The following is a 12,776-nucleotide window of genomic DNA, read 5'->3' as shown; positions in this document are numbered from 1 at the left end:
AAAGCTTAAGAATTTAATTGATTTGTGAATGAAAACCAAAGCTACATTAATTGTCTAAGCTCTTTTAGTAGTTAAATGTGTTAAGATAGGTTCTATAAATAATAAATATGAATCATATCAAAACCTAAACATGAATTAAATCAACCTACAAAAACTACTTTGATTTTATGAAAACTAAAATAATTTATCGCATATCAAATTAAAAATTACCCTTCAAAGAAAAGTACTTGCTAGGGCTGTTGGAATTTGAATGCGTACTTATTCTCCATTTGTAATAGTGTAGCACGTCATCTATGTGGGTTGTAGAGGATAATAAATATAGAGATGATATATGGATTTTTTATTTTAATAAATAAATTAATTATAATAATTACTGAAATAAATAATTTAAAAAATTATTACCGAAATAAATATTTTTTTATCTCCTTTACACTGTAAACGAGATAAATTTTGTACGTATCTCGTTTATAGTGTAAACGAGTTTATAGTGTAAACGAGATACGATGGAACAAATTTTCAACAGTTATAAAAAAGATGTGTAATCCTTGACATTCTCCACACATATTTCGTATCTTTTTTTATCACGTTTTTCTCACAAAAATAAGGCAACATTGGCTAGTAACCTCGTTTACATAGTTGTGTGTTTACCCCAATTGTCATATGAGAAATGACGACAACGGGATGATATTTGAGTGTGACAATCCAATAGTGTTGCAAACTCAGCGTGTAAGTACGTTGTCCGAGTTGAAGAGTTTGATATTGAGCAACCTCGGTGGTACAGAAACGAGGGAGGCCGAAAGGGTGGGGTATAGGTTGCTGGCACCCATGGGTAATGGAGTTTTCCGGTTTCGACTATTTCGACTTCTAGGGGACGAGCATGTGCGGCTCATGTTCGACATCCATGGGAGAATCATGGCGGAACAAGTGATGGAGCTTTCCGCCGAAGTTGGAGATGTTGGTCGTGGTGATTCTGTACACTCGACCTACGTACAAGACAACAGACCTCTCGCACACCCATTCATGCGCCATTCCAGTAGAAAAGGTGGAGGAGGGTGATGAAGAGTCAGATGAAGAATACGTGGCAGATAGTGCCGATAGTAATTCTTCTGAAGGGGGCGAGGAGGAGGAGTTTGTACCGGAGACGCCCGCTGAGACTGCGGCGCGCCATGTCTTGCCTCCACCCTACTCAATTCGGCACTATCAGCAGTACCAAGTCACTATCATAGTCTGGATCTGGACACCATACATGAGAGGACTCCGTTTTCCAACATGGGGGATGAGGATTACAATCTAAACGGTGGGGTAGAGTTTCAGGTTGGTCACAGGTTCAAATGCCGAGATGCAGTGCTGCAGAGTATGAAGAACTAAAGTATTCACAGGTCTGCTGAGTACCGGGTGATCGAGTCGAACCGGTTAAAGTACCATGTGCAATGTCATCAAGCAGTGACGGACTCAAAAAATTTTAGGAGTGGGGGCAAAAATATGTATACTAACATAAATTTTGTTAAACATTATTAATGATATAAAAATATAAAAAATAAAAAGAATTGGTGTACACTTTTATTTTTAAAATACTATTCATTATATATAATTTATAAAAAAATATTTTTTTATTTCTAAAACTTGAACTTAAAATATTTTAATTAAATTACAGATAATTTATTATCCTAACTAATTTTTTTATACACATTTAATAATAAAAGACTAAATCAATTGGTACATCACCAAGACAACCTAAATCCACATCCTTCGACTGGCAGAATAGGCGTTCATAAAAAGATTCAGCTTCCCTTCTAAGGACTTCCGGATCCGTTTTCCACACCCCATCTTGAAGAAAGAGACCATGAATCTTATGATGCTTTTTCCGAACAAAAATTTGGATATAAAAGAACTTGGTATTTCTATCCCCGAATTTTACTCACTGCTCTCTAGATTTTTGAAACCATAGAAGTTCCTCCTTCACAAGTGTTTTATTAAATTTCTCAATGAACTGTTGTTCTTTTTGTCGCATAAACAAATCCTCCATTACTTCCAGTCGCTTCTGAAGGAAATTAATCTACCTCTTCAATTCACATTTCCTAACGAAAATGTTGCCGAACACTTTAGAATTAAATTCTAGAGAGTTCTTCTACACTTTTGAAAGCTTGCCATGCACCTCTCTGTAGCCAGCTCGCCATGACTGGTTCACAATATCTCTGTATCCCGGATGAGTTGCCCAAGCGCAATAAACTGAAAAGGTCTATTCTTTTTTGGTTGGAGACGACTTGTACAGCGCACTAGAATAGGACAATGATCATACTAAAGACTATTTAAAATTTTTGCGTAAGCCTCTGGAAAGAGATATAACCATCCACTGTTGATACAGACTCGGTCAAGTTTTTTCACCACCTCAACACCATTTTTAACTCTTCTGTACTAAAAAAATCATCTCCTAATAGTCTTCAAGTCAAACAGATCACTATCTCCTAGAGAGGGCAGTAAGCCGATCTGCATGGCAACTCGAGAAGAGGTAACCCTTAGATTCGTGAGAGAATAGTACTTCATTAAAATCACCAAGAACAATCAATGGCCTGCAGAAAGACGAGGACTGAGTAACAAGATAATCCCATAGCAGAACTCTAGTATTAAACTAAGGACTACTATAGAAACCAATGCACTTTCAAATCACATTATTTATGTGAACCTCAACTGTAACATACTAATTGAAATCATCTACCCATTTGCAGTGAACCCTATATTGCAGAAAGGAACCAGATACTCTCCTATGTCCTGATGCTTCCACTATAACAATAGAGTGATAACCAAGTCTTTTCCAGAACAGCTTCAAGTGTTGAAAAGACAGTGAATTTCAACAACAATAAAAATTACAAGTTTAAATTTCCTAATCAGCTCTTTACAATTCACTTGGGCTAACTTATCAGAAGCATCCCTAATATTTCAAGCTATTATATTTAAACTATCCATAATATAAAATATAAAAATATAAAACAAGGGAATGAAAGTGCTTCACCAACCTCAAACCGAGGCTTGTCCAGTGGGAGTGACTCCTGTGACCTTTATGTTTGCTGGATCTCCATGGAATATCTCCTCATTCCCACTTACCGACGCAGCAACAGCCAGCAACATGCCTTCCTTCTCCAATGGAACCACCACGATAACACTCTCCTTCACGACTGCAAGAGCACATGATGCTTCCACCGCGTGCCTCCTTTTTTCTCAACCGGCGAGCTCTCTAGGGACGTCGACCTTGGTCGTTTCCGGAGAGAGGAGCCGCGAGGCACTGGGGTGTGTCGGGTTAAGGAGATTGATGTATCACCATCACGGGAAGCGCTGTGCCCGACCTTGACCCGACCCTGGTGCGATAGGAGCTGGAACCATCCATGTGAGGGAAGTGGATAGTGGGCCTGGTTACCCTACCCAAACCGGTTTTGGATTGAGTTTCTCTTTGGGCCTTGTTAGATTGCTTCTGACCCAGTTTGGTTTTACCTTTCCTCACAACTTGCTCCCAGCCCGGTTCATCATGCATGCAAGCCTCCTCAAAGTTATTTCCATGCAAATTATTAGCCGCTAAATCCTCTTGCAAATTCAGTGCAGGATTCTCGCCAGTAACGCCGCCTACCACATCAGATTCTACTTCATTTGAATTTTGAATTTTGGGATCAGGATTTGGCACCGCCGTTGTCCTGTCTTAGGGTTTGGTGGCATCGAAATCAGCACTATTTCCTTCCTTGGAGTCTCTACCCAAGCATTGTGCGATATCATGGCCATAACGTGCACAAGAATTACAAATTAAATTTAAACTTTCATACTCTACTGCATGAGTTACGCCTTCCACAATGATATGATTGATCACCAACAGTCCTAAATTTATTTGAACACATGCTCGGACATATCGTCCTCTCTCAGCTAATTTAGTGGCTAGGTCCACTTTAATGGGGACTCCTATTGCAGAAGCAATATGCATTATAGCCTGTTCTTGATAGTACTAGATTGGGAGTCCCAAAATCCGAAACCATACAAGCGTAGACCCAAAGGATTGCTTACATGGCTAGAAATCTATATCCTACGATTTTACAGCAGCATAGTGCCCCTCAATTAACCACGGGCCACCAAGTATGACCTTCTCACAATCCTCAGCTGCATCGAATTTTACCATAAAATATCCAAACCCCACATCAAGCAGATCAAAGCCACCTTTGATGCGCCAGACCATCCGAAGCTTGTATGAAAGCGCTATGTAACTATAATTTTTATCAAGGATCTTGATCACCAAAGTTTTTCGATAAGGCTCTGCCAAACAAAGTTTCGTTTCTTCAGTGAAGTTTACACACGGAGGTTGGGGATCGCCCGACAGTGGCGGTCTTTGATTGGGTTCTTAATGGCCTAATCGAAATGAGTTCAACTAAGCAATTTTGAAACACTTATTTGATTATAAGAAGAATGAACAAAAATATACATTGATAGATGTATATTTTAATTTTTTAATGAGTCATGTGTACACACTAATATCAAATTTTTGTTGGTCATTTCTATCCTTCTGTCACTTGAATAATTTTTCGACAGTAATAATTGCTAGATGACACGTTATTTGCCATGGTGACTCTGTGCATTATGTGACATGAATTTAACAAATAAAAATAAAAAAAATATGAGATTAAAGTAAAATCCCCTTTCTAAACCTTCTTCACATTTCTCATATCAGGGATTTGTAAACCCTAATATACCAAAATGTCACAATATCAACGACGGAAAAACATATCCCATGTTTATGCGAGTGGTTGTGATAGCTTTTCTTCTGCGTCGAAGAATAGAAAGAAGAATAAGAAGAAGTTCGACTACAACAATGTCAAGTGTCTACATGAACTTAACGTAGTGGTGCTTGAGTCTGCGACAGAGTAGAACCCAGGGAGATTGTTTTTTTGTTATCCGTTGTGGGAGATATGTGATTTCTTATTTTATTTATGATGATAAATGCTATGTAACTTATGTGAAATAGTTGAAATTATCCTTAAATTCATGAATGAAAAAAAGTTGAATTGATGTGTAATTATTTTTGTTTGGGTTGATGAAGTTGTTGATGCTGAAAAAATTGGGAGATTCAAGAGTAGAATGAAAAAAGTAAATAGAGGTTTGTAGAAGAAAACAAATGGAAGGTAAAAAAAAAGGAAAAAGATGTTGCAGATAACTAATAAAATTAATCAAGAATTGAAGAGTATTAGAAAATGAGTGCAGTAACTAATAGCCACATTGAACTTTTTTGTAATGAATAGAGCCATCATGGTAGATAAAGTGTCACCTGACAACCACTATTATTGGAAAAAGGGAAAGTATGAGGAGCCAATGGAATATTTATACAATGTGTATAATAGAGGTTTAGGGAGTATTAGAGATATAATCATTAGTGTTACTTTTTCCCATCGGCTGAAGCTTTTGGGATGAGTGGTATCATTGCATGGTATCTAGAGCGTTAGATCCAAAAGGTCAAGAGTTTGATCTTTAGTGAACCCCAAAATTAGTTTAAACTTTTGGGAAGATGTTTATTATCACTAGTACTCGGATGGTTATTCTAGATAGTATGGAAATGTTCATTTTGTAACTCAATAGCTCATTGTACAAATAGTCCATTGTCTCCTTGTAAAAATTATTCAAGTGATAGAAAGATATAAATGATCAATTAAACTTAATATTAGTGTATATACATAACTTATTAAAATATTAGAGTGTACATCTGTTTACCTTGTAAAAATTTATATATATTTTTGTTTATTTTTTTATTATATTAAAATTTAAATTACGTTATTTTATCATTGTCAAATAAATATTTTAACACTATATCAATACTGTATTAATAGTAGTTAAATTAAGGACGAACTAAGAATCATAATTTATAAACTTAAGGATCAGTTTCGTTATTTTCAAAAGTTATAAACTATTTAGATGAGTGTTAAAAATATCATAAAACAAATTTGACATTATCTCATGAATAAACTAGTATTTTTTAACCATGAAAAAATGAGCAATAATAATTTTAACCGTGAAAGATATAACTCACTTGATAATTCTTAAATATTAAGTCCAAGAGAAAAACTTAGACATTGGTAATTTTGTCGAATGAATTCATCTAAACATCTTCCTAGAATACATCTATATATGTCAAATTAACTAATATTTTTCACAATTACAATTCTCGGAACTCAAATTTTTTAACATTAGAAATGATAATTCATTCTAATACCATGTTATATTATTAGAGTTGGGAGTGACCAAGTCTACTTGTGATCAATTCAAATTTGATTCATTAATAATTTGATAAATTAGACTTGTGAGTGAAGTTTGAGCTCGTATATCAAAAACTCCAACTCGAGTTTGATAAGGTCAATAAATTAGCTCGTAATTTGACTTGATTTTATAAGTATAAATATATTTTTTTAAAAAATTATATTCATACTATTTAAACTCATTCTTAGATTTAAATAAGTGCTATATTATTACCATTGAAAATAACCAAGTAGACTTGTAATTAGTTTAAATTTGACTCAGTAATAGTTCGAGTAACTAAGTTTATGAGCTCGTGAGTCTATTTTAACTCATATATTAAATAATCAAACTTGAAATTAGATAGAATCAATAAATTAACTCATAAATTTACTTAATTTATGTGTATATGAATTTTTTTTGTTAGTTATTAAGCACACGATACTCAAGAGAAGATGAATTAAGTATCAAAAGATAATAATAAATTTTTACAGAATTTAAATGAACTTGAAGTAAAATGCATAAATAGATTTGTACTAGTATTTTTCCAAGAACTTAATTCATTTCTTAAGTACTTACAAGAAGATTTTACTTTTTACACCACTTAACAAAATATAAATAACAATAAATATAAAAGATTAAGTTTAGAGAGGAGTGGTAAGCTTGAAATTGAATTATCTAGAACGCTTGAGGCAGGTCTCTGTAGAATAAAAAAGAAAGTGCAGTAGAAGAAAGTAGAGGATATGAACCCGCTGGAAACGACTGTGGAGGAGGCTGACCAGCTACAGAGGAGCAAGAAAAAGCTTTGAAATGATGGGGACACTTATATCGGAGAGACTTCTAGGATTTCCAGAAAGGAGGATTGGATGTATGATAAGACCACTTTTGTGGGAGCCAACGGAAGAAGAAGAACATATGCAGACCTGGTAATCCATGGTAGCACAGAGAACAATGAGGACTCTGAAGACTCGGATGAGGAAATGACCAATGAAGGGGAGTCTTCTGATGAAGAGGAATCGGGGATGATGGAAGAAATGTTGGAGTGGAGCCAAGCACAGAGAGAAGCTTACAGGAGGGCACGAAAGGAGGAGAGAGCAATCCCTTCCATCACTGTAAACCGTTTACAGAATGACATTTTCAACATCCAGGTAAATAAAGCTGAGAAGAAAAGACTAGAAAGGCCGTGGAAACACACCTTGATTATCAAGCTGCTGGGAAGGAGTATTTCTTACGGGGTACTTAAGAGAAGGCTCGACACAATGTGGGCGAAATCTCGAGGGCTAGATTTGATTGATCTAGGAAACGATTTCTTTGTGGTTAGGCTATTCAATGAAGATGACTACTGGTATGTTCTAGAAGGAGGACCATGGATGCTGTTTGATCATTACCTTACTATCCGCCGATGGACGCCAGACTTTAATCCCTTCGGTGTGTCGATTAATAAGATAGCGGCATGGGTCCGTCTTCCTGACTTGCCCATTGAGTACTATGATAAGAGATTTCTGGGGACAGTTGGAGACCAGATAGGGAAAACCCTCAAAGTTGATATGAACACGGCCAATCAATCAAGAGAAAAATTCGCAAAACTGTGTATGAAGATTGATCTGAACAAGCCTCTAGATGCCAAGTATTTAGTGAATGGCCAGAACTATTTCATTGAATATGAGGGTTTACATATGGTTTGCTTCAAGTGCGGTAAATTTGGGCATGTTAATGAAGGCTGTATGCAAGCGGGGCCAACGACTTCAGCCCAAACAGAGAAGGAGAATGCACAGGTAGGAGCTCAGGCGAGACAGGAGGAATCAGGGAGGAAAGAGGTTGATAAGGGCAAAAAAGTCATTAATGAGAATCCTAATTTTGGTGCATGGATGATAATACAAAAACAAAAAAGGACAAGAAAATATGCTGCCAAGGAGAGTGGAGATAGTGGCCATAAGGATCGTGGGGAGAAGAATAATATGGAAAAGATGGCGAATACGACAAGATACGAGGTTCTGGCACAAGGTACGGATTATGAGCAGGCCAGAGGCGACAATGAGAATGGTCCTCATCAGCAAGTGCCCTCATGCAACGTGATCCCAAACGGCGTACCAAAGGAGTTTCTTAATGGGAGTCAAATGAGGAAAACTAAAGCGTCCACGGCAGGCACAGTTGTGGAGCCAATCCCTTTGGCCCAAGGTAATCCAACCCAGACACCAAAGAGAAAAATGAGTAACCAGCATGAGGGTAGCAACTCTGAGCTTGTTTCAATCTCTCGGGCCAATCAACTAAAAGAAACCTTGGCCCACTTTTCTCCCATGCCTTCCTCAAACATACCCAACCCTTTTCAAACCCAACCCACTCTCTCAATTGAAACAGTGATAGAGGAGACCCCTATGAACCAAATCCTTAACCTAAAACCTCAGGACCCAACTGTTCCGTGCTTTTCTGGATCAGACTTAGATGAAGTCTTGGCAGAAGGCACTTTGACTGTGATGGAATGGGATAAAAGAGATGCTACTCCCGTAGGAGAGGATATGAACTTGGCCTAAATGGGCCTATATGTTCTCAGAGTACATCTTTGAACACTGAAACCTTAAACTTCCTTCTTTTCTTGCTATAGTGATGATTATTTTCTCATGGAATGCTAGAGGGGCTGCCAGCCCAAATTTCACTAGAGTTTTGAAAGAGTATGTGTCTCAATACAAGCCGAACTTAGTTGCGATCCAGGAGACGAGGTGCAGTGGTACAGTTGCACAAAAGGCTATTAAAAAAACAGGTTTTAACTTCAATTTGGTGATTGATGCTCAGGGGTTTTCAGGAGGAATATGGCTCATGTGGAATAATCCCAATCTTTCTATTCAAGAGATAAGTAGAAACGAACAAGCTTTGCACATCTCGGTTTCATACAATCTGAGGAAATGGTTCCTTACTATCGTCTATGCTAATCCAAATGAAGAAAGGAAAAGGGAGTTGAGAAATTATATTGCTAATCTGGTCCCTACGATGAATTGTCCTTGGATGCTCTGCAGGGACTTCAATGATATCAGTAACATAAGTGAAAAAAAAGGAGGAGCACCTCCCAACTTAGCTCGGATAAGGTGTTTTAGGGACTGCATGGACTCGTGTGGGTTCATGGATTTGGGTTTCCAAGGTACACGCTTTACCTGGAGAGGTCCGATTTGGCAGGGCAGAGAAAGAGTCTTCAAGCGTTTGGATAAGGCCATATCCAATCCTGATTGGAGGATATGTTTTCAAGAGGCCTGTGTAGAGACGCTACTGCGGATAAAATCTAATCCCCATCCCATTTTGATTAAGTGTACAAGTAACAATCATGTTCTGAAAAACAAGCCATTTCAGTTCGAATACATGTGGATGCACACAAAGAGTTTCAACCCTTTCTCAAGAATAATTGGAATAGAGATTTAGCCCTTGATCAATATATAAAGGTGTTTGTGGTGAAAGTAAAGTAGTGGAACCATAACACTTTTGGAAATATCTTCAATCAGAAGAGGATATTACTCAGCAAGTTGAAGGGGATTCAGAATTCTCCTAAATATGGGAGAAGCGAGTTCCTAGACAATCTGGAGGAAGATCTTAACAAAGAACTAGAGGTGATATTGGATAGAGAACAAATGTTCTGGATACAAAAATCCAGAGAGACTTGTATGGTTGAAGGAGATCGTAATACAAGATATTATCACACCAAATCCATTATTTGCCGAAGAAGAAACAAGATTTTCAAGCTAAGAGACTCTTGGTGGTAGCTGGATAGATAACTTAAACAGTCTCAAAGTTCATGTCTGTTCCTATGAATTCAAGCATCTGTTCCAGGAAACCAATTCCAATAGAGATTGTAATCTTCACACGCAGACTATCTATCCAACGATGAAACCAGGTTACATGCTCAAAATGAAAAGAGTTGTAGAGGCGGATGAAATAGAACAAGCCATATTTTCCATGGGTCTCTCAAGGCCCCTGGTGAAGATGGATTACCAGCGGGATTCTATAAAGCTAATTGGGAACTGGTAGGTAGCAGTTTAAAGAGTTTCATCATGAATTGCTGGTCCAACCCTAGTAATATTAAGGAGGTCAATAACACTTTCCTTGCTTTGATCCCCAAGAATGATCAACCAGAATTTGTTACTCAGTTCAGGCCTATTTCCTTATGTAACGTTTCTAACAAAACGATTACAAAGGTAATTGCTAATAGGCATAAATCTGTCCTTGATAAAAGAATTTCTCCCACTCAATCGAGCTTTATTCCAGGTAGAAGAATACAAGATAATATAGTGATTGCCCAAGAGATTATTCACAGTATGAGAAGATCCAATGCGAGAAAAGGGTCCATGGCTATAAAGATAGACCTAGAGAAGGCTTATGACCATCTTAATTGGAATTTTGTTGAAAAATGCCTTATGGAATTCAGCCTGCCTCCAGAAATGATTCACATTATTATGCAATGTATTCGGACAACTAGTTTCTAGGTTTTATGGAATGGGGAGCCTTCAGAGAAGTTTGCACCGTCCTGTGGTATTAGGCAAGGGGACTGACGTTGGCATTTTTGCCAGTAAAGAATTTTATAAAAATAGTCGCGTTGTAGATACAATCTCTAAACCAACAGAAATCCCTTCGTACAAACATTTGGTTGTCACAAGTAACAAACCCCTTTAAATTTGATAACCGAGTATTTAAACTGTAATACCCGGTCTAACCGAAATTAATTAAATAATAAGTTAAATAGGAGCGAATATGGTTGGAAGATTTGGCAATTGGAATTTGATAATTTAAATATGATATTTAGATTCAGTGAATTTTTCCGAGTTGGAAAACATAGTTTTCTGCGTAAAAGCGCGCAGTAGAATTTTGACCGGCAGTACCGGCTAAGATCTGTCTGGTACTACAGTTGAGGAAATTGATTATGAGTAAATAAGATTAAGAAATGAGGAATTATAATTAGGGGAGGTAGAAATTTTTAAAGTGCGATTTAGAGCGCTAATCTTAAAGGGTTTTGGCCCAAAATTGGGTCAACGGACAAAAATAAGTGAACCGGGCCTAAGTGGCCCAAGACCCAACATATATAAACATTAGTTATGAGTATTTCAGCTCATTTTACCCTAAAAGGAAGGGTTGGGGCGCTGATTTGGGAAGAGAGAAGAGAAGAGAGAAAACCTAACTCTCTTTGATCTTCAAACCATCATAACTTGAGCTACGGAGCTCCGATTGACGAGCCGTTTGCAGCCACACGTCGCTCTTCTCATCCTCTACAATTCTATCTAAGTTTTGTGGTGAGTATTCCATTCATCTCTACCCAGTTTTCGAAATTCCCCACTGTTATACGTTTTTGGGTAGTTAGTGTTGAAATCTTGTTATTTTGGGTGTTTAGGGATACTCCAACATGGATTCTAAGCGGGTTCTATCCCTACTTCATATGGGCTGAGATAAGAAGTGCTCAAACCCTTGTGATTTGTCATTTTTATGAGCCCTAGGTTGATGTATGTATGTGATATTAGTTATGTTAGTGTATTTGGTGATGTTGGTGTACAATTGGGAGATTGGTATTGCTTGAGGAGCTTTGGTGAGGCTTGGAGCTAAGGTTGGTGAAGACTTCCAAAGAAGAGGCTCAATTGGTTTGGCTACAAGAGGTACGGTTTAAGTTTCATTTAAGTACCGTGTGGTGTGATGAGAATTCCTAGGCTAGATACCCCTAGGATTAAGTTTGGATTGTATAAATGGTTGGTGCTAATATGCATAGTTGGTATGTAATGTGAATTAATGATTGGGTTGAGAATTGTGTGGCATTGTATGCTTGGTGTATTGAAAATTTGATGTATTGGGTAATGAGTATTGATTTGTGGTTTATGCATTTAAATTGTGAAATTGGGTCGGAGGCCGTGAATTTTGGGCCAGAGGTCGGAAAGAGGTAAGGAAGGTAAGTTGACGTGTGCATTGTATGATGACACAAGTGATTGGATGAATTTTAGATAATGAATATATGAATGATTGGGTTGGTTATTGAATAATAAGGTTTGAGGAGTTGAAGTGTGGAATTTGGTAATTTTGGGTGAAATTATGTAGATGAAGTATGTTTGGTTTTGGTTGAGATATATTATGTGGTCATATATGTGATTATGATTATTGATGCCTTGATGGCATGATGATGCATGAGAGATATGTATGTTGTGATATATGCTTAAGGAATGATTAAGGTTGATTTGTGGGTGAAACCACGTGATAGTGAGTATGATATTGATTACGTATAATGATGGTTGATTGGAAATAGTATTGTTGGAAATTGGGATGAGGAAGGATGTATGACATGTTAATGTGTTTGTAATTTAGCCATTTGTTTGAAATGGGTAAAAATGGTTATATGGCAGTTTTGTAAATTGTGGTAAGGTGTTAATGTATGAGTTGAGGAGGCTTGATGTTGATTTTGGTATATTTTGATTGATTTCAAAAAAGGAAGAAATTGGCATGTTTTGGTTGATTTTGAAAAGAGTTGAAAATGGCTTGTTTTGAAAATGGCACTTTGTGGTTTT

The 12,776-nt window shown here is 37.1% G+C and overlaps 1 protein-coding gene across 1 annotated transcript; it reads left to right on the top strand.

Annotated features, from left to right (window-relative positions):
* Window positions 1–8,859: 8,859 nt before the first annotated feature.
* On the top strand, window positions 8,860–10,266 carry LOC107624669 (uncharacterized). The gene is made up of 3 exons (XM_016327124.1): window positions 8,860–9,501; window positions 9,744–9,848; window positions 10,069–10,266. Exons 1-3 carry the CDS (start codon window positions 8,860–8,862, stop codon window positions 10,264–10,266), a joined length of 945 nt encoding a protein of 314 aa, XP_016182610.1.
* Window positions 10,267–12,776: the final 2,510 nt, after the last annotated feature.

This window comes from Arachis ipaensis, chromosome B9 (genome assembly GCF_059453495.1).
Source record: "Arachis ipaensis isolate K30076 ecotype BB chromosome B9, ASM5945349v1, whole genome shotgun sequence".
Classification (NCBI taxonomy): domain Eukaryota; kingdom Viridiplantae; phylum Streptophyta; class Magnoliopsida; order Fabales; family Fabaceae; genus Arachis; species Arachis ipaensis.
This window is presented reverse-complemented; position numbering and strand designations above follow the sequence as displayed.

Coding starts and splice junctions, on each gene's coding strand:
- LOC107624669 (XM_016327124.1), top strand. CDS start 8,860: ATGATTATTTTCTCATGGAATGCTAGAGGGGCTGCCAGCCCAAATTTC. Junction 9,502..9,743: donor TATGTTTTCAAGAGGCCTGT/GTAGAGACGCTA, acceptor ATCTTCAATCAG/AAGAGGATATTACTCAGCAA. Junction 9,849..10,068: donor ATCTTAACAAAGAACTAGAG/GTGATATTGGAT, acceptor CATCTGTTCCAG/GAAACCAATTCCAATAGAGA.